Consider the following 21,865-nt stretch of genomic DNA (forward strand, 5'->3'; position numbering starts at 1 on the left):
GGTCTGTTAGTATTTTCCTCCTTTTATTTCTAAAATAAAAAACAAAACAAAAAACAAAAAAAAAAAAAAGGAACTATTGCCCATGACCTTGATCAGTGCAACTTTTCTTCCCCTAACAAAACACTGCAAACTTTTAGAGAGTATCCCTTCTCTTAGAGGCACGTTTATTTGGGGCGACTTGGCATCTAACTGTTAAAATTGGAGAAGAGAGGGTGTCAGACTTCCCTGAAGCTCCTCTTTAGCATCATCACTGCTACTTAACCCCCTTCGGCACTTTTCTAGCACTCTATTGCCCTGTCCTGCTCCTCCACTCCACCTACAAATGCACACAGGCCCAAGCAAGATCTGTTAGGAGACCTCGCAGAGACACCTAGAGACATGAGCAGTGTAGGCAGCCTCCGCCACCCCAGCAGGCTTGCCTCTGCTCTATTCAGTGAGGTAAGTCCCTTTCTCTCCTCCGTTCTACACATGACTCTCAACACTTCTCAAATTTCTCTAAATTAGCCATGATAACCTAAGGAAAGCAGGAAAAGGTGTTTGTGTAAAAATCTGCATGGCTCTCCATTTTTAAAAAAAGGTCCTAAAATCTCTTGCTTTAGCTTAATAATTGATGCAATGTTTATTTTAATTTAAATGTTTCAAATAACCTAACAGTTAAAATATCTTCAAGTAAAACTAATTCCCTAGGAAGATGCCCAGGCGCAGAGTATGACTCCACACACCTCCAGCATCACGTCCATACCTCCAAACGGAGAGGCGTAGACACTTAGACACTGATATCTACATCTATGAGTGCTCTATGGCCCTCCTTACTCCTAACCCCAAGATCCTTACTTTGTAAAGTGAATACTAGGAAAGAGAATGAAAAGGGAAAGTCAGGCAAGGCAAAGTTATACACTTCAAAAATATCCTGTAGCTCTAATTTCTAAACAGTCCAGATGAGCTCTGTCTCCATTTGTCCAAATAATGGGTTGCAGTGAGAAGTGTCTTTTCTTACCACCTGCATTTTACTCCTTGGCCTCACAATTTATTTTAGCTGTGTAGTTTAACGCTCACAAGAAGAGAAATTTATTCCAATTGTCAAATTTGTTACCTTATCTTTCTTCTTCCCCAATTGTTCTGTCTTGGCCGTGCGCAAACCAGGGTTGACTGAGGTAAAGCAAACACATGAATGTAACAGAAAAACAAAATTAGGAGTTTAAGGGTAAAGGCAGCAGGAGAATATTTTGAAACAGCAATCTGTTTATAAGGCTCCCGTTTCCCTTCTAATTTTCGGGGGAGTTCCTTACTTTCTTTCTTTAGAAGTCTCTAATAGGCTCCCAAAGTCCAATACAAGAGCTGACAAAACCAAGTGAGAATAGGCATAAACAATGAAATACGCTGCATGAGGCAAGAGAGGGCGGTGCGCACTGTGGCGAACAGGGAAGCGTCTGCCCTCCACAGAAACCAGCTTATACTTCGCTAATTTCGGGTAACCCTGGAGCGGAGTGTTGGCAGACCTTCTCAGCACTCAGGAAAACTCCAAAATCTGCACTTTCACAATGCAAACCTTCTGTCCGTTTCCACATGGCAACCGGTTTAAAATTTAAAATATATATATGGGGGAGCCAAACTCAGTCTATACTGGCTAGATCCAGTCTGGGTTTATCACTTGTGACTTGCATCTAAAGCTATGGGGAAAAATAATAAAATAAAACAAAGCTATGGGGAATACAGAGACCTATTTCCCTTAAGCTAAAAACAATTTCAAGTCAAAGAATATCATGTATAGGTACAAATTCCCTATGATAAATATGATCATTATGTAGATCTAAAATATACCAATAAACTGACGTTTGAAAAAAAATTCCAAGGACCTGATGAAAGTGAAAGGTCTAAGTGCCAAGACCAGTAGGGACCTGTACCCTGCTTCCCGGCCACACTTGCAGCCTCTGATTCAATAGCCCTCAGAGTGCCCCAAGGCCCTAAACCCCCAGACTTGCCACAGACCCCCGAAATCCAAAGTGGTTTGGAAAAGGTAATTCAGCAGACCTTGAGAGACTGTGTGTGCGGGGGAATGGTCATTGCAGTGATGCCAGCTTGGACAATACCCAAAAGCAGAGAGACTTCCCCAAATTGTAGTGCTGCGTATGGCCCCAGAACAGTGGATAGAATGTGAGCCATAAGGATATCTGATGTCCGTATTGTCGCTAAGGAAAAAGCTAAATTACTTAATGCCTGTCTCCTCTTCGCGAGGGCAGAAGCCTAGTTGGGCTCTCTCACCAGCTAGCACTGGGCATAGTGTGCGGCATACAGTGGAGTTGCAACACTGAAGATTTACCGAATGAGAAATGGTGAGATATAGAATTTTAACAAAACCTCACTTATGCATATAATTAGAAATCAGTTAAATCCTCCTCCCAAATTAACAATTCATTAAGAATTGCACAATATCTAAACCACCAGGTCTGTGAACTGTGATGATGCAGAGTAGAATTACAAATCAATGACAATTCTGTGTACTCCAGCTAGGGCAGCTGGGAGAGTGTGGATACTGAGCTTGGTGAGGTAACGATACTGAGCGGTGAATGAAATGCTTCGCAACATGATGCAGGAGGGCAGATGCTGATAAAAGATGAGTGGTGGCGGTTACTTAACGCAAGTCATTTGACTTGTGGCTGTGGCTGTAGCTTGGAATGCTGCGAGTGTGGGTCGGGCTCTATGTTCCCTTCTGGGAGCAAACCAGCACCCCATATCTGGGCCCTCTGTGGGACTGCCTGTCCTCTCCCCGTTCCCGCACTGGCCCCGCAGTTCTGTGTGTCTCCAGGGCAGGGACAGAGTACAGTACAGAAGCTGCTTTCCTCTGTCAAAAACATGGAAGAGGAATATAAAAGAGGAGGAAGCTGTGTGAATTTGAGCGTCTGGAAGTCTCTGACAACCTCGCAGAAGCAAGGTGGCAACCAGCGTGGGCCCACCTTCAGGGACTAATGATAAACCCAAGCAGTACCCTCCTCAAATCACTTCCTCAGAATAAAGAGAATTTTACATGCACTGAAGTCCCTTCTCAGTGGCTTTCCTACCACTGAAAGGCTGTCCCTTACCCATGCCACCGCTATGATCAGTTGCGCCGAGCCCAGATGCTTGGATTATAAGCAGCTTGCTTATATCTACCATTCCCTGAATCTGAAGGAAAAAAAAGCCAAAATTAGTTAAAAGAGCATTATTTGACCCCTAAACTGGCTACTTCCCAATCTTTCCAAAGACTGTAAAGAACCAAAGCCTAAAGCCTGGTCTCCAACCTAAACTCTGTGTCTTTCTTCAACCAGCAAATCAGGCTTTCTATACAGTATTTGTGGACAATAGAGTTGAATATCTATGCCTTACTTGATCTGCACTGAAAATTCCCAGCTTGGAAAGCAGAGAATCCCCAGAAAACAATGTGCTACTTTCATTTCTACACTGAAGGTCAAAGTTTCAAGGCCCAGCCTTCTCAAGGTGGCAGGAATTGTCTTCCTTTCTTAGAGCTTTTGCTCCACAAGCCACAAAACTGTGTCCCAAAATGCAAGTAATAGACAAGAAATAATTACAGCTGTCATTTCTGAATATCATTTAATCCTCACAACTAACCCACTACCATGGCTGCTGCCAGTGTCCCCATCTTACTAAAGATCAGAATGGTTAAGCAGTGGCCCATCCACACTCAAGTGCCTGGGTCACAGGGCACAGGGGTCAGGATTTAAACCCAGGTTTGCCTGACCCACACCTTGGTCTCTTTAATAAAGTAGATGGCTGATATTGCTCCTTTTGCACCCTTGCCTCTCAACCCCACCTCTGAATTATTGAAAGGTACAAAGTAACAACGTTATGAAAGGGAGAAATCACTCACCAACTTTTCTAGGGCATAAAAGTTTCATTTACACAGTTTAAACAGGAAAAAAGCAGACTCTCCCAAGAAACTTATTACCCAATCAAAAAGCCATCAATATTCTCACAGCCTCTTGGGCCTACCCATCATGGGCCCCTAACCCTAAACCTAACCCTTCCAGCACCCCAGAGGCCCAAAAGCAGGTGGCTTGGCCCATTAGGGACCTTGCTTCTTCTACTTTCCCCACACCCTGTTATGCGCTAAGTCAGTGGCAGTGAACCTAGGGCCCGCATGCCACAGCAGGCTGTTTGCATCACTGAAAGCTCTAAACGGTTCACTATCACCGCCCTAGGTGTGTATGTTTCCCCCACCCTTACTTACAGAGGTGTGGGATGAAGACACCCAGGACCTAGCGCATACTACTACCAAGGTGCACCTGTTGCCCCTAGTGTGACAACCAAGTGATGCAGCAACAAATTTCTCATCACAATTTAGAAACTTCCAGAGCTGCAGTAGCACACCGGCGTCACTGTTTTGGTGTGAATTTGAAAACATGCACGGTACCTCCTCCTTCCTCTGTGAAGACGGTCTCCCACCACGGCAAAAGGTTTGGCAGGTAGTGAGCAGGCAGATCGTTGCCTCTGCATCACATTCTTGTGAGGGGCACCCAGGCTAACACAGGGCCCTGTTATGTTTTCACTGTTTTGTTCAGGGCAGGTAAGAACTGCAAGGTCTCTCCAGGTTAGATTTCTTCCTGAGATGGTTGAATGACATTTGTTTTGTTTGTTTGCTCCTATTTTACTTATTGGATTTATTTTCTTTGAAAGTCTTTTATAATTGTACATGTCTTTCAATTTTTAATTGCCATGTAATTATTCTGTAATCATTCTGCATTTTTGTGAGGTACAGTGGAATCATTGTATATCATTCTGCATAATTATTTCGTAATCATTCTGCATAATTATTTCATAATCATTCTGCATTTTTGTGAGGTACAGTGGAACATTTCCATATATGTATGCGATGTGTGTGAATAGTCGGAGCAGGGTCACTGGCATATCCAGCAACTCAAATATTTATCGTTTCTTCATATTAGGAACAATCAAAATTTTCTCTACCAGCTATTTTGTAATACACAAGTAATTGTTGTCATTTAACTTTTAAAGGCACTTATAGGATACCACAAAAAGAAAATGACCCTGTAGAAATGATGCTTCTTACCTGATTACAGGTTTTAGGTATAATGTAAGGTGCAAGATATGGCTCCTCCGTAGCACTATTAATCACATAGCCATACACAATAATGACAAATTTCATGGTCACGTTATTAAGAGTCATTTCAGTGTAGATCGGTAAGCTCTCCACATAGGCATGTTTGTTCATCACACACTTCTGAAAATCTAAGTGCTACAATAAAATTACATTTCTTTCTGTAGATCATACAAACTGACACAGGGTATAGAGAAGAAAATAAAACAGTGATCTATCCTTATTCTTTGATGATGTCAGAAGTCATACTGACCCTAGTACCAACAGACATAATTTATTTAAAGGTTGGCACGACCGCTAACAAATTTCCAAAGTCAGGTTTTAGGGTGGTGGATGTGGCTACCAAGCACTGCTTTCTGACCGTTCCATCAGTGCAGCAGGGCGGTCAGCTTTGCCTGGTTGGATTCTTATTTACACCAAACCAGGCTTAAAGATTCAGAAGTTTTCCCTGGCAGTAAACAAACAACCCACTTAACAGTTAAGCAAACCATAACAAAAAGCAAAAATTATAGCAAGACACTGAGTCTGAATGATAATTGGAGGCTCAGAATAACAGATTTTACTTATTTATTTATTTATTCATTTCTCTATCTATTTACTTGCTTATTTGAATCACAGACTTTAGAGCTGGAAGGGAGCTGTGATAAATTGATTGATTGACTGATCGATTCTCCCCTACCACCAAAATTCTCATGTTGAAATCCTGACCCTCAGTGCCTCAGAATGTTACTTTGTCTGGAAATACAGTCAATACAGATGCAATTAGATAAGATGAAGCCATACAGCAATAGAGGGAGCCCCTAATTCAGAATAACTAATGTTTTCATTAAAAGGTAAAATCTGGAGACAGATTTGTATACAGGGAGAAGACTTGAAGGCAGTCTTCTGCAAGCTAAGGAGAGAGCCCTGGACCAACGTCTCCCTCACAGCTCTCTAATCTTGATTTCCTATTTCCTATTTCTAGTACTCTTAGACCAGTATGTGGTACTTCCTTACAGCTGCACTAGCTAATTTGCTACCATTCAGACTCAATGTCTTACCTGCACTAGCTGCACTGGAGCATAGCAGTCAGTGCTACAGTAGAAATGAGCTGGACAGGGCCTGACAAGGGCCATGAACCTCATCTGAACATCTCCAGCCCTTGGATATTAGTCACTGACCAGCAAATCAAACTCCCACTTACTGAAAGCACCAGGCACAGCTGGGCCACCAAGAACACAAGAAAATTAGCAAACTTTTTATTTAGAAGTTTGCAATCAGGAAAATATGAAAAATAAGCTGTTTGTCTTTAAAACTGCAAGTATATTTGAGTTTGTGATTTGGGGCAGGAAGAGTATAATTTTATTAGTGCTGGAGTAGTCTAAAGTCTTAACTGGCTAGTTCCTTCATGAAAAGACTAAAAGAAAATAAACCAAAGTGTTCAATAGTGGGTCTGGGGAATCAGATTCGGGGCATAAGGTCATTACTGGTTTTTAATGTTTTATATCTGTGTTTCCTCATTTATATGATGAATTTGTGTTGTTTGTGAATGTAAAAATAAAGGACATTCTCCTTGTTGTTGAGTCAAATCTGGCTCTACTGGTCCTATGTCTCCTCTCCAAGGCAAACAGGAAAGAAAACAATGTCAATCTCATTACCTTTCCACTAAAATTTCTCTGGAAGTTATTATTGTCACATAGAAAAAAATAAAGCCAATTGGCCTGTATGACGTGCTAACTTTTTTTTTTGCCTTTTTGAGACAGGATTTCACTATGTAGTTCAGGCTGGCCTTGAACTCACTTTGCAGCCCAGGCTGGCCTCAAACTCACAGCGATCCTCCTGCCTCAGCCCCCCAGTGCTGGAATTACAGGCATGCACCACCATGTCTGGCCTTGTGCTAACTTTTTAATGCAGTGTTTATATCCAATTGCTTAGTTTCGTGAATATTGTTAAATTTCAAGTCTGTCACTTCCTCAGATTCCAATTTATATTTGAGGTGAGAATAATTATTAGATAGGATACAAATACAGAACTGTAACTTCTGCCAGTCCACGAACAGACTTGAAGCACTTACTCTTTGGAGAGAAGGTGCATGGAAGAGGGCTTAGTTATCTCAACAAAGATTTTGAAAAGGCAAGAGATTTATGTTAAGGTAGGTATAGCAGACCACACTAAAACCCAGACTGAGCATTCATTTATTTGTTCTGGTTAATGGTATGCTTGGCTTTGAGGTTATCTTCCTATTTAACATATTTTATTTTTTTTTCTTAAAGGAGGAATGTAGGAAGCGTGGGAAAATTAACTGTGATAAAAGGATTAAGAACATGTAGTAAGTCAGGAAAAAGAGTGGATAAAATTCTAGCAATTTTATTTTAGAAAGCCAGACAGAACCTTCCTTTCTATCTTTATGGAAAATATGGAGTACATTTTCTAAAGAATACAGCAACTAAAAGTTCATTTGCTTTAATCATGTAACTTACCTCATCAGCAATACTTGTTTCAAAATACTGATAAGCAGTATTTAGAGCAAAATTAAGCCATATTTTATATTCCAGGGAAGGCCAGAAGATATCAAAGCCTTCATATAAATTCTCCGATGAGATAAAGAAGGCCTGAAATGAAAAGACACCAGGCCATAACCAGCTGGATTTGGAACTAAATTATAAGACCATCATAAAACAAGATGCCTGCATATTTAACCTTCACTTCAGAAAAACTATTAGCTTTTGCATGACTGATATTCTCCCACTTAAAAGTAATTATACAGTGGAAACGTTGTTTGCTGTGTATAGATAATAAAATTTACGGTTCAATTAAACTATGACTTAATAGTCCAGGAACATTCATATCAACCAATATATATGCTGAAGGACGGCCCTCATGAGCCCAAAATTCAGGAACCAAGTGCTACAAACATATGTATTTTTATTGTCACAGTAGATGAATTCACAGTAGCACTTTTTAGTCATAGTACTTGTTTCTGGATGCAAGCAGCAGACTTAACTGAAAATGACCAATTTCAGAATTCAAGTTCAGTGACTCTCAATGAACCCATTCAGCCTTGTGACTAAATTCATTCCTTTAGTCCTCTTCCAGAAGGGAAATGGCACAAGGTTGATTAAACAACAATCCCTTCTGCTCCACATACCTCTAAGCCTCTGGGTTTTGTTTTGTTTTGTTTTGTTTGTTATGGTACTGGAAATCAAACTCAGGACCTTGTCCTTGCCAGGCAGGTGCTTGTGCCACTGAGCTATATCCCTGGCCCCCCTCTAAGCTTCTGAATCCTGTTCTATTGTTGTAGCTAATACCACCATCCCCCAAAGTAGTAGGAACTTGGGTTCATTTCTATTTGAATTCTCTAGTAGAATGTCAGACCATTTATTCAATGAACAGAGAACTTCTTACTTCCCAAGTGAAAAATGAAAGGAAGAAAATTTACAAACAAGCTAATATCTTTTAAAACACTGCTTTCAGAATGCTGGCCCATTGCTGAGCATCTATACATGCCAGGCAATTGACACAGAACATCAAAAAGTAGGTATTCTCAGGGTTGGGGATTTAGCTCAGTGGCACAGCACCTGCCTGGCAAGCGGAAGGTCATGAGTTCGATTCCCGGTACCGGAAAAAAAAAAAAAAAGAAAGAAAGAAAAAAAGTAGGTACTCTCTCTATTGAATAAACAAGAAAATTAAGACTCCAAAGGTAAAAATAATTCACCACGGTCCTGTAGCCCGGAGATAGTAAAGCTAAACATAGTCCTGCATGTGAAATGTGAAAGCTGCCTTCCCAGGTACTCTGCACTGCCTCCCTGGCTGGATGATTAAACAAACTATCAGAATTCAAAGGAAGAAAACATACCGGCATCCTTATTACTTGAGGAAAAATTAACTAATACACCAGATAAGAACTACTGCCTTACTTACCTGTAACGTAGTTTCACAGATGGCAGTGTATTTCATCTCCTCCCTGAGCAGGCAGCTCAGCTCTCCAAGGACTTGACCACTAGTGCAGTATTCTGTGAATAGGGTTTCATCGTCAAAGTCCGGCCTCTGGATACAGTCTATGCCAAAGGTAGGAGATGTGCTATGCAGCTGCCGGGGGTGCGGCGGAGAATGGGTAAAGGGAAATGAGGTATTAAAACTTCTGGGAACAAATGACAGGAGCCCCCACGATTTCTTACAGCTACTCCAGGGAAAGGTAAAGATTCTTCGTGAATTCCGTCAGGTGTGAGGAAAGAACCAGCCTTCATAAAAGCTATGGTTCCTTTTACATTCCAGCTCCTCAGGGTGAAGATCTTTTTTTCATATAAAAGTGAGATTAAATCCTAACAGATTGCCATACTTAGTATCCTTTTAAAAATACAACTAACCTCTTCGTGTTTTTACCACCTCTAGCATCTGATTGCTTGAGCATCCCTAACCCAAACATCTGAACTCTACAACGAGTGCCAACATGACACTACAGCAAAGAAAATTCCACACTTGACCTCTTCTAACTGGTTTCAGTCAAAATGCAGGCACGCTGAAAATGTAGTATAACATTACCATCAGCCTATATGTGTAAGGCGTACATGAAGCAAACAAATTTCATTTTTGACTTGGGTCCCAGCCCCAGAATATCTATCTATCTGTCTCTCCATCTGCCTATCTATCTGTCTTCTATGTATCAGAAAATATCCCAAAATCTGAAAAAAAAAAAAAAGAAAGAAAACTAAAATCCAAAACACTCTGGGTTCCAAGCATTTTTTGGATAAGGGATGTTCAACTAGTATAGATTCAACTTAATTATTTTGTTGACCATTCCATCTCCTTTTATCCCTTCACTAGAGAATAAGCTTTAAAATGGCAGAGACTTTTGCTTATTTTCTGAATTCTGGGCCAAGAATGAACAGTATCTGCTCCATGGTAGTAATGAAGTATATGTTTGTTGAACAAATGAATGAATGAAACTGCTGAGCTCAGAATAGTGCCGGATGCTGAGTTAGTGTTACATCGTGTTGGTATTATTTTTACCATAACAGTTTATTTCCCTGATATGAAAAGCTCATTCTAAAGCCAGGAAGAGGCTGGGCATGGTGGTGCATGCCTGTAACTCCAGCACTCAGGAGGCTGAGGCAGTAGAATTGCTATGAGTTTGAGGCCAGCCTGAGCTACATAAGCAAGTTCAAGGTCAGCCTGAACTGCATAGAGACCCTGTCTCAAAAAATAAATAAATAAAGCCAGAAAGTCAAATATATTATTTTCTCTATTATAAGGGTTGTCCCATAAAACCATAACTAGAATCTAAGATTGGGGCTCATCTCTATATTCAGCTACTAATGTACTAGTTAGAAGATACAGAAGATTCTTCTCTCTCTCTCTCATCAACAAAAGCCTCCTACTTGTCTAATTAAAAGTTGTATTTTTGCTCTTTATGCTACTTGATCTTTCTAAGGACTTGATTTTGCAGCTCACCCCTTCCTCATTCTTGAACTCTTATGTCCTTTCTGTACATAATTTAAATCACTCTAAATATTATTTTCCTTGACTGAACCTCCTAAAAAATATGGCTTCCCCCGCAGGATTGTTGTGAAGAATAAGTAATGATCGCAACACTTTATAAAACAGTAAGCACATCCAGGTGTTAAGATCCTTATGCTAACTCAACCAGAATGGTTTCATTTGGCTCATAAATTACTCCTGATTTGACAATTCTATATTTCAAGACACTTTTTTTTTTCTTTTCTTTTTTTCAATCCAGTCTGGTCTTGAATTTATTATGTACCTAGGCTGGCCTCAGATGCATGGTCATCCTCCTGCCTTGGCCTCTCAAGTTCTGGGACTACAGGCATGTACCACCATGCCTGACTTATTTCAACATACACATTTTAGGAAAAGAATCAGTAGTTTCTTACACTCGCCATTCCAGAAATAATGAGGTAGATTCCTAGCGGCATTTCACCTTCTCTACAAACGACATCGCCATAGTTAAAGTAGGCAAGTTTGGTTCTTTCCTGGATGGAGCAGGAGAGAAAAGGAAAAGAGAAAGAAGGGAAAGGGAGAGTCAGCACTGAAGATTCATACTCTGCTTTCCTAAATAGAAATGAGATTTTAAAGCTAAAATTGGTTTTCAAGTAACATAAAAACACAAACTATATTCTTGGTTTGTTAATAAAGTACAATATGCAGCTATATCGCAACAACTTTAGAAATAAAGAGATAAACAAACCATAAATTTTGTGATTAGTACCTAGTACAGTACAGTAAATGACATAGAATGAATGATTAAATTAATGAAGAGAAATAGTTTTTAGCCATCATTAGGGGCTTGCACTATAATGGCAAGCTAAACAAATTTCCTGCCTCCGGATCTTTTACTTACATTGTGTAGATGTTTACAACTAAGTGCGATGAGTGTGACAAACAAGACAAGACAGGATACTACTGAGTATGCAGAAAGCACAGAACCTCTTGGTTGTTCAATGAGCTCTTTACAGAAAAAGGAATAACTAAACTGAGACCAGGAAGAAGAACACCAAATAGCAAAATAATATGAAGATTCACTATGCGCAAAGACCCAGAAGCAAACATAATATCTGCAGTTGAGGGAACTGAAAAAAAATTTTCAATATGCCTCAAGCAGGAAGTCATAAAAACCATAAGCATCAGTAGTTACCCAGTAGGCATAAGGTCTGGGGTCCGCTGTACTGTAGAGACTCACGCAATGTTCTAATTTCTTTGATAAATCAGAAGAGGAAAAGGATAAAAGAACTTTTAAATTGAGAAAAATGCTTTAATGTATTCATTTTTAAACTAACTAATACAGACATAAAGTACAATGTTTAAATATATTTTGATGGAAGAAGAGGTCCCACTAAGGCAAATTTGATAAGGGCCCATGAGGGTCACAGTGCAGCCCTGACAGAGACCCTGCTGGAGAGGCGGGTAGGGCCAGGTCTTGAACGCTCTTGGGGACTTAAAAAAAAAAAAGAGTTCATCTTTTCTTAAAACAAGTAAGAAGCCACTGGCAGCATTTTAACAGAACTAGGGTGACAGAATGGCATTTCTGAAAGGTGCCAAATCATCCATAGAGGTTATCTCAGGGCAGGATTTGATTTATTCTCCTCTTTTGAAAGGAGAATAGCTCTGATGTTTCACTTAACATAGTTCTGAATTGTCTGACAGCATTAAAATAAGCATGGGCAGTGATGCCATTTTCAAAAAGAAAAAATTCACCTGAAGCAAATTGTTCTGCTTCAATTCAGGCCTTGTTTTTCTACCATTGTCTCCCCACCGATCTTTACAGATGTTGCCTTTTTATACTCTAGTTTCTCTTCAGAGCGTATAAATCTTTCACCTTTTACAGATGTTGCCTTTTTAATTAACAACCAGTGGGGGATGAAAGAAGAAAGAAGTAGAAGAAATTGGCTTTACTATATTTGTTCCTTTGTAGCTGTGATAGAGACCAAGACATGAATAATCTACAATCAGAGATTATTTTTTCTGTTTCACTATGTGGATTTTAGTTTTGCCCTAGTGAGAACAATACCCATGGACTTCCAACTCAGCACAGATTTTACCCTGAAGATGTCTGAGTTAAATGCCTATCAGGAACCACTATAGTAAGGAAAAGGGCCACCTAAAGAGTAAGACATATCTTTAAGAGGCAGAGAAAGTCCAACAGCCCCGCTTAGGCATGGCACGCTAAACAGAACAAGAAGACTGAACCTTGGCTACACATTCACTTCAGATGTTTGTGCATCATTAGTTTATGGAGTTGCTTTCTCACTCTTTTTGCCATTTTCCCCGATTCCTGCTGGGGAGTCAATTATTTCTGAAAAATATTACTTATAGGGAATCAAGTCCATTTTTTGCTTTATCACAAATTTGGTTGTGCAATACCTTGCGATAGAGACAACTAGAGATACAGACTTTTTTAAATGGATTTAAAAGATATCCAGAATTCAAATGGTAATAAATGCCTCTTAGACAACTTCTTCCCTGTCTAAGCGTACTCCACTGATTTATTTGGGATCTACTTCCCAAACTACCGCCAGCAGCCCCTGCCTGTGAGCATTTCCCCTCTTCTCCACAGCCACAATTGTACACCTGAGGGCTGAATCAGCCTAAGCCAGTGGGATTTCTTCCTCAAGAACCTTAATCAAGAGCCTTGGAATCTGGACGGAGCAGCTTAGCACTGAATCACACAGTAGAGAAAAGCTCCACAAATGCCTTTCACTGATGTTCGGAGCTGACCTGGCTCCGCCTTACTCAGGGTCACTTAGTGTTATAAACTGAACATTTGTGTCTGTCTAGAATTCAACTTGAAATCCTAACCCTCAATGTGTTAGTATTAAGAGCTGGATCTTTGGGAAGTGGTTAGATCATGAGGATGGAGCCCTGGGGTATGAAATTAGTGCCCTTATGAAAGAGATTCAGAGCGTTCCCTTGTCCCCTCCACCATGTGAGGACACAATTAGCTGATCATTTATGGACCCAGATGCAGGCCTTCACCAGATACCAACTTTGCCTGTGCCTCCATCTCGAACCTTCCAGCCTCCAGAACTGTAAGAAATAAATTTCTGGTGTTTCTGATGTTTTGAAGTCATCCAGTCTCTGGTACTTTGTCAACTCTTTCTTCACGTGTATATACCACTGCAGTACCTTTTCAGTAAACTTACCCTTTGCTTAAACCAGTTTAAGTAAGTTTCTGCTACTTACTAGTTTTAGTTCAACTAAATTTGAAATCGAATCCAAAAGAAAATTTAAATTTTCTGGCACAAGGAAAAAAGATACAAAAGAAATCAGATATTCAAAACATCATAGAGCCCTGCTATTTCTTTCTAGAAAACAAGGAAAACATCCCTACTATGGGAAAATAAACACCTTACATTTTTTGTTGTCTATATCACAAGGTATTGCACAACTAAACTTGTGATAAACCAAATATCACACATTGTTGTAGAGTTTTCCTGATTCCAAAAATCTTAACCAGTTGATGAGAAAGTTATAACACAGTAGTTGTTCAAAACTAAAGCCATAAAATTGTGGTCCATGGGTCACATCCACCCTCAAGTGTGTATTTTTGGCCTGCACAATATTTTAAAAATATTAATTGGTTGCCAAATGTTTTAGTTTGGTAGTTTCACCGAACAACTTCTTATTACAGTTTTCTTGGGAAAAGAAAAAACGATCTGACCTCAACACTATTAAATCTAATTGCCATTTTCAGTCTTCACGTTATTTGCTCTCTTAGCCTCATTTCACTTAGCTGAACACTTTCTCTTCCTTAAAAGGAGATGCCACTAAGGATTGTTCCTCAGTTCTTTCTACTGATTCCTCCTCAACTGCCCACCTCTAAATATTGGGCTTTTCAGGATGCGTTCTTCGGTTGCCTCTCCTCTATCCACAGTTACTTCTTAAGTTAGTTCATTAACTATCATGAGATCAAATATTACCTCTCTACTGAAAACTCCAACCTTGGCCTCCCATCTGAATTCAAGTCCTATGCTTCAACTTGGATGTATAACTCAAAACTGCACTGGGATGTCTAAAACCTTTCTGAAACTTAACTCTTTTGGAATCAAACTTTTGGCCCCTGTTATATAAATCTTCTTTTTCCCATCTCAGTAAACTGAAACTCTGTTCTGTTTTCAGATTACAATCCTAGAAGTTTCTCTCTCCCTCCCTCCGTCCCTCTTCCTCTTTATTCTCCCTCTTCCTCCTCTTCTTCCTTGTACTGTTCCTACTCTTTCTCCTTCTTATTCTCTCTCCTTTCACTTCTCCCCTCTCTTCCTCCATCTATCTTCAAACCATATCTAGTCTGATTACTACTTTTACTAGTCCAACTCACCATTATCACTTCCATCCCTTACTATAATTGTCTCCCACCTATTCTCCCTGGCTTGCACTTGACTTCTTACAGACTGTTCTCAACAGGACAGCAGAGTGGTCATTCTTAAATCTAACACCATGTCATTTCTCTGCTTAAAACTTTCTAAACACTTTCCATTCAGCTCAGAGTAAGCACCAAAGTCCATACAGCAGCCTACAACCTGTTACATATTCAAGTTTTTGGCAACTGCTGAATCCATCTCCCTCCATCACTGTCCAGTCACAAGGACCATTGTGGTACTCCTTAAACATACCAGGCACCTCTTCCTTGGGGTCTGTGCACTGGCTCTTCCCTTTGCCTGGAATGCTCCTCTCCAAGGCATCCACATGACTTGCTTCCTTATTTCTTCCAAGTATCTTCAAATGTCACCCTATTAGAGCACCCCTCTCTGGGGCTGGGGATTTAGCTCAGCAGCACAGCGCCTGCCTGGCAAGCGCAAGGTCGTGAGTTCGATTCCTGGTACCGGGAAACAAAAAAATAGAGCACCCCTCTCTAACCACTTACGTAAATGGCTGCTTCGTCATATTCATTTTTCTCATCTTATTTTTTCTATAGCACTTATCACCCCAATACACTGTTCATTTTTGTGTTGGCTTGTTTGTCATCCATCTCTATCCATGTAGAATAAGGTCTATGCCAGTAGGGACTCCATCTTTTACTGCCACACCGTAAACCTACATCAGTCTCTGATACATAGGAGGATATTTGGTAGATATTTATTGTAAAGGGCCAGATTCCTATAGCAAAAGTCAGCTAACTTTAGACAGAGCATGAACTTTTGAACACACCACAATCCTCACTGTTCCCTAGCTGGTTTTACTTTTATATTAACTGTCTGACCTGTTTAGTAATTTAAATTTAAGACCTTCATTGTAAAAGAAAATGTTTCTTTCAGAGTATGCATCTGGAAGTCCAGTACTCCACAACATAAAATAGAATAGGTTTGGTGATAATCAAGAAGCATAGCTTTCTAAGCAGATAAGCTATTGTGAACAACTATCTCCCATTTAGTTTCAGAAAGAAATGTACTGTTCTTTTTGCTTGTTTGTTTGTTTTTGGTTTTTTTTTTTTTTTTTTTTTTCAGTACCAGGAATCGAACTCATGACGTTGCACTTGCCAGGCAGGCGCTGTGCCGCTGAGCTACATCCCCAGGCCCTGTACTGTTCTTTTGGGCTTTGCTGAGCCTCAATTTTGGCTTTCACTGAATTGGTCAGTACAGGATTTGTGCTTTGAATGTGCTTTTCTGTCAGTCTTGCATTAGGTAGTGGAAAAAATAGGCAGGGGGAGTATGTATCACATCTGAGCCAGAACAGAGAATAGAATCCTTACCTTGAAGAACTCAATGAGAACATCTTTATTTTCCAGCCAAATGATGTTAGAGAGGTATTGGCCAGGAGTAGGAGGTGGGGCTACCATTGGAAAATTCTTCAGGGCTTTTATTTTGTTAAGAAATACCTGAAAGCAGATGATCAAGATGAGGGTGATCAGGTCCTACAGCAGAAAATAGACACTGTGCAAAAGTTAAAGAAATCTAATTAAACTACTATTTTGCAAATTTAACCTTGAGTTTGGCTTATAGCTTCTCAAATCCTGTGTAAATTATCCTCTTTTGTTGCTGTTCTCCTCCATTTTCTATATTCATTGATTTTTTTTTTTTTTTCCAGTACCGGGAATTGAACTCACGACCTTCTGCTTGCCAGGCAGGCGCTGTGCCGCTGAGCTAAATCCCCAGCCCCTATATTCATTGATTGATTTACTTAGATCCAACCTGTTACCTTTACAATCCAGCTAACATTCTTCCTACCTTGGCTCAAGCTTCAGTTTTCCGAATGTTATGCTGATTATCATACAACCTATTGCCATGTTCTCTCAAATTTTCTTATGTGTGTATGATTTGTGTCTGTAAATCCTTCTGATTTGGGAGGATACAGTTCCAGCCTCTGGTCTCTGAGAAGCTTTCTCTAGCTTCTCTCATGAGGAAAGAGAAAACTCTTTTCCTTCCCTTATTCCCTAGCTTTGCCTACATGTGTCCCGTGTGGAACTCACTACACTGCAGAGTTACTTTTACTTATTTGTATTGCCATTCATGTTACCTGTCTGTTACTGGTTGGGTGGATAAACGGCTCACTGAAAATAAAAGAGAGCACAAGGCCTTGGGCTCTGTGTCACTTAAGCCTTCCAATCTGAAGAGTCCAAGGCACTCAGTGTGTTTCTGTTTATTTTCTATATATTTTCTCTGTTAAATTAAATAAACTTTCCTGTCTATAGCCTGGGATAGAGAATTATAACTCTTTTCCTCACAACTAGGTAATTACTGGTCATTTAATGAGGAACCAATGATTGATTTAACCATTACTTTTCTAAACAAAACTACGGGGAAAAAAAAGTCTGTCTATTCAGAAGGATTATTATTTACTTATCTTAATAAATGGACACCAAGCATTCAATGGTCTTTTTGAGGTCAATTTTGAGGTCAATACAGACCTCAAAATGGTGAGACAAATAGAACACAAAATACAGTGTTTTAGAGGCATAACTGAGAAACCCTATAAAGCAGCCCTTTCTTCTGTTCCCTCAGACAGAGATTAAAGCGAGCTCATATTGTCCATTTAGTGCTGAGATAGAGCACCAGAGAAAGCTCTTCTGTCCCACATGTCCCCTTTGTCTTCCAAGGCAGAAGTGAGGGACAAAGCCCAGAAAATAAACAGAAGCACAGTGTACTGTGGCCCCAGGCTCAGAGCTACAGGGACATCAGGAACAGTGTGTCACTGGGCAACACAGACAGAATGTGGAACCAGAGCTTCCATCTTTCTGACATGTGCTAGGAAGCAGATCTTCACAGGGAATAGAAAGAACACTCTTGTTTGTACAGTCTAGATGGAGGGCATAGTAGAGTGATGGGATTAAACGTGGCTTTCCCCCCTTTGGCAGACACTCCATTTTTCTGAAGTATGTTTATAATTTCTCAAAAGTCCTTTCGTGGGCCAACTGATTAAGCAGTCTCCTCTGCTCATCTCCTCTCTGAACTTCCCTGCTCAAATCCCCACCATCATGCCCCCCACATACACATGCGTGCGCACACACGTACACACACAAACAGGTCGATCCCTCCCCAACCATGTAAATACGACTGTCACCTCCATCGTCAGTGGGACTAGGTGGTATATACTCTCCTAGTAGATGGAAAAGAAGTAAAACCTAGTGAGTCAAGTGAGAGAGCCGAAGAGAGATACCACTGAGAACAAGCCTAACAGGAAACAGACACTTTGTCCATAGGAAATGGAAAACTTTGTTCAAGTCCCATCCTAAAGCCTGACCACATAACTACTGTGGGTCCTGTAAGATACTCTGTTCTTTTAATAATTTCCCAATCCTACTTCTTTATAAACCTAAATCTAACTTTACTAAACCTGCAGCTACATAGTTTTGAGCCTAGCAGACAGCACTGACTTTGGTTATCATTGGCATTGCAAAGGCTGCAGGCTATCGCGGAGGTTACAACTGCAGTTAAACACCTTGTCCAATCAATCTCCCTCACACCCCTGTGAAAGGAACAGTGCAGGCTGGTGTGTTGGGCTGATGGAATCAAGCAATGTGGAAATTGCCTTATTACATTGTTCATGCTGATGGCCTCATGTCTATCCATAATGCCTCTTGACCAAAGGAAGGTGAGACGTTTCTGAGCTTTAGCAAACACTCTCCGGACCGCCTGTTTGGTCTTTAAAGCAATGACAACATCACGATTCTCGTGCTCTATGAATCCTGAGGAAAATGAAACTTGGTAAACAACTTATGCAATAACAGCAATGATAACCAATGTTTGTATAATAGTTAATAGTTTCCAAAGCATCCACGCAATATCTTCTCATTCTATTTTCACACAGAACTCGTGAGGCTGGTGGGACAAAAGTTATTTTCATCTGCATTATATAGACAAGAAAACTTAAAACTAGCTTCCCCCACCAGCTAAGAGAAAATCAGTCTCTCTACCATACTCCCGTGGCATCTCCTATGTATTTCCAGGATGAAGTTGATTATAGTATTACTGTTTTTATTTATCTGCCTTATCTTCTATATTACATATTCTTTGTTGGTTGGATAAATAAATGACTAAGTGAAGGAATGAAAGAGGCCCTGAACCTTGACTGGTGGATCTTTCTGAGATCAAATCGTCTATTCTTTCTACTTTACTAAATACGAGAAATTATGGACTGGACTGAATCAAAGTTAAAACATCATCCATTTCGTCCTTGGAATCATTGAGCACAATGCCTGACATATAGAAGGTGCTCACATATTTTTTCATTGACATGAGCTAAACAGTAAAATGAAAGGTAGTCATGATCAAGAGCATAGATTTTAGTGTCAGAAACACCAGGGGTGGCGGGGTGGCTCACCACTTACCGGCCATGTGGCCTCAGGGAATTTAATTGTAAGATTAAATGAGATAATGCATATAAAACATTTCATAATGCCTCACTTAATAAGCATTCAATAATCAGTTGTAATAGTCATATGGAAAGAGGCACTGTTTTACAGAACTAAATCAAGAAAACTGTATAATATTCTATAGCGGTCTAAAACAATACAAGAGTTCCTAGGCCCCTCTTCTATAAAATCACAGAAATTAAAATCTGCCAGTACATGAAAGGTGACAATGAGTCCTGACTTTTCTGAAATGGTGCCAAAATAGTATGATCTGTCTTCTCCAAACTTGCAGCGTCACTCATTAGAAAGTATTCTTTCCATTTAGATTTGGACAGTTGGCCCCTATAGATCCATATGGTATCTTACAATGTGTTTATGAGGACAAAATGGTCTTACTTTCTTCCAGCCCAATTACTAAGACCTTATCATACGCCAGATGCTTTAGCACCCACTGAGGGCCTGACTGTCATCCCCTTAGAAGAAAGCAGACCCAATGCACTTAGCATAAAATCCTCAGGTGCCTTTTGTGTGCTTCAGGCAAGTGCAGTGAGTTCAAGAAAGAGCATCCCTGGGAGCTCTACCTTGAAGTCTCCTTATAAATATGAAACTTTTCTCAAAGGTAACATTCACGTGTCATTTTCTTACAACTTTGAGAACTCTGGCATTCCTGCAATAATATACTCCCATGCTTCTCTTATTCTTTCTTTCTAAATAGGACTCCCTTAACTCTACAGTTCCCTATTTGTGCTCTCACATACCTCACCGGACTCCACTTTTTTCAGTGTTCAGATCTACCCATATTTTCTTTCCCTTTCTTGGCCAATTATATGTGCTCAATAAACACTGGTTTAATGAATAAATGAATGGATGAGTCAATGGATGAATGAATGCATGAATTTATCTTTCTTCAGTTAATTTATGGAAACATAAATTATAATTTCAGGAGACCAGATACTCCCACAACTTACCTAGCTCTCTGATAGCATCTTGTTTGTTTTTGTCCAAAATGTCATGCAATTTCTATAAGAAATTAAGAAAAACATGCATTTTTAATGGCATCAAGTGCATTTCTGGCTTTAAATTTTAATAAAAAGAAATTTGGTAGAGAAAATTTCACTTAGTTTGATTTAGGATAATTATGTTTCTTAATTCTCCCTTCTGGTCAATTCTACTGCTTTTCCTGTGCTGAGACCCAAATTGCAATGAAGGCTATGATGTTAGTATTTCACACAGCTACTGTATCTAATAGTTCCCGAAACGGATTTTATCCACTGTCTGTGCAGCTCAGAGAATTCTCACAGACAGAGCCCAATATGAAGATGTGCAAAGCGCGCAGGTATTTGGGGAACCAGTCTACAAGGAGCGCAAAAAAAAGTGGAATAATGAGAAAATACAGGGTCAATGAGTAACTCCTTATCTAACTGAAGAAATAACTCCACTCTAAGGCTAAGCAATCAACCATACAACAGATATTTGCTGGCGGCTCATTATGTCCCAGGCACTGCTTCTCATGAAGATTTCTCTCTAGATTTGAGTCTTTCTGGAGCATGTATTTGTCCACACCAACAGCTCCATGACGGTACAACTGATATTTCTACAGAGTTGTGAGGTACAGCTGTCTGAAACTCTACACTCATACAATGCATGGCACAGTGCTACCTATGGGAACAATTAGTCTGTTGTCTAAGCAAAGTGAAATTTTGTTTTGTTTGTCTGGACTTAGAAAACTCGCATGTAATATATCCACCATTTTGAATGTAAGAATGAGCTACATAATTTTCATCAAACTGTTTCTTCTCCCTTAATAACATTAGAGGAGTCAGTATTGGGAGGTGCCATGTGATTAAACACCTATGTGACACAGCAAGGTCTGGCACAGGTGCATGGGCAGCAGCTAACCCTGTTCATACTGAACTGGACTTAGATCAACACTGTAAGACTTGCTAGAATGGCATTGCACTGGAGAGCATAGGAACTGACTCCTGTCTCCAGAGAGATGATAATCATGGAAGGAGAGCAGTGGCTGAGTCTCTAAAGGTAAGCTGTTATAGGCCAGTTTCAAAATCAAGTCACTTCCAGAATACCAGTTCAAAAGGCCATATAAATCTGTATTAAAGTTTCCTTTAAAAATGTCAAACAGGGAGCTGGGTGTAGTGGCGCACGCCTGCAATCCCAGCACTCAGGAGGCTGAGGCAGGAGGATCATTGTGAGTTCGAGACCAGCCTGGGCTACAAAGTGAGCTCAAGGCCAGCCTGAACTGCATAGCAAGACCCTGTCTCAAAAAGACAAAAAAAAAAAAATAGTCAAAGGGGATTCATTTTATCCCTTATAGGTCAAGGCAACCCCTCCCAAATCTTGATATCTTTCTCCAAACTTTTTTTTTTTAATTTTAAAGAATAAAACAAGGATAACATAATAATAGGGGGGACTTAGCATATTACAGACAAAATGGTAGGAACTTATCAATGGTTATC

The 21,865-nt window shown here is 40.0% G+C and overlaps 1 protein-coding gene across 2 annotated transcripts in view; it reads right to left on the bottom strand.

Moving 5' to 3' along the window:
• The window catches only part of Slc9c2 (solute carrier family 9, member C2 (putative)), a 104,869-nt gene that overhangs the window by 8,550 nt on the left and 74,454 nt on the right, over positions 1 to 21,865 (bottom strand). For both annotated transcript variants that reach the window (XM_013520788.1, XM_013520790.1), the window contains exons 19-27: positions 20,360 to 20,411; positions 18,577 to 18,725; positions 16,293 to 16,418; positions 10,984 to 11,082; positions 9,014 to 9,181; positions 7,573 to 7,704; positions 5,066 to 5,251; positions 3,081 to 3,162; positions 1,094 to 1,149 (exon numbers count right to left, since the gene is read on the bottom strand). In XM_013520788.1, coding sequence (XP_013376242.1) covers positions 1,094 to 1,149; positions 3,081 to 3,162; positions 5,066 to 5,251; positions 7,573 to 7,704; positions 9,014 to 9,181; positions 10,984 to 11,082; positions 16,293 to 16,418; positions 18,577 to 18,725; positions 20,360 to 20,411 — 1,050 coding nt within the window. The remainder of the gene's footprint in view (positions 1 to 1,093; positions 1,150 to 3,080; positions 3,163 to 5,065; positions 5,252 to 7,572; positions 7,705 to 9,013; positions 9,182 to 10,983; positions 11,083 to 16,292; positions 16,419 to 18,576; positions 18,726 to 20,359; positions 20,412 to 21,865) is intronic.

This window comes from Chinchilla lanigera, unplaced genomic scaffold, assembly GCF_000276665.1.
Source record: "Chinchilla lanigera isolate Chin_1 unplaced genomic scaffold, ChiLan1.0 scaffold00005, whole genome shotgun sequence".
Lineage (NCBI taxonomy): Eukaryota > Metazoa > Chordata > Mammalia > Rodentia > Chinchillidae > Chinchilla > Chinchilla lanigera.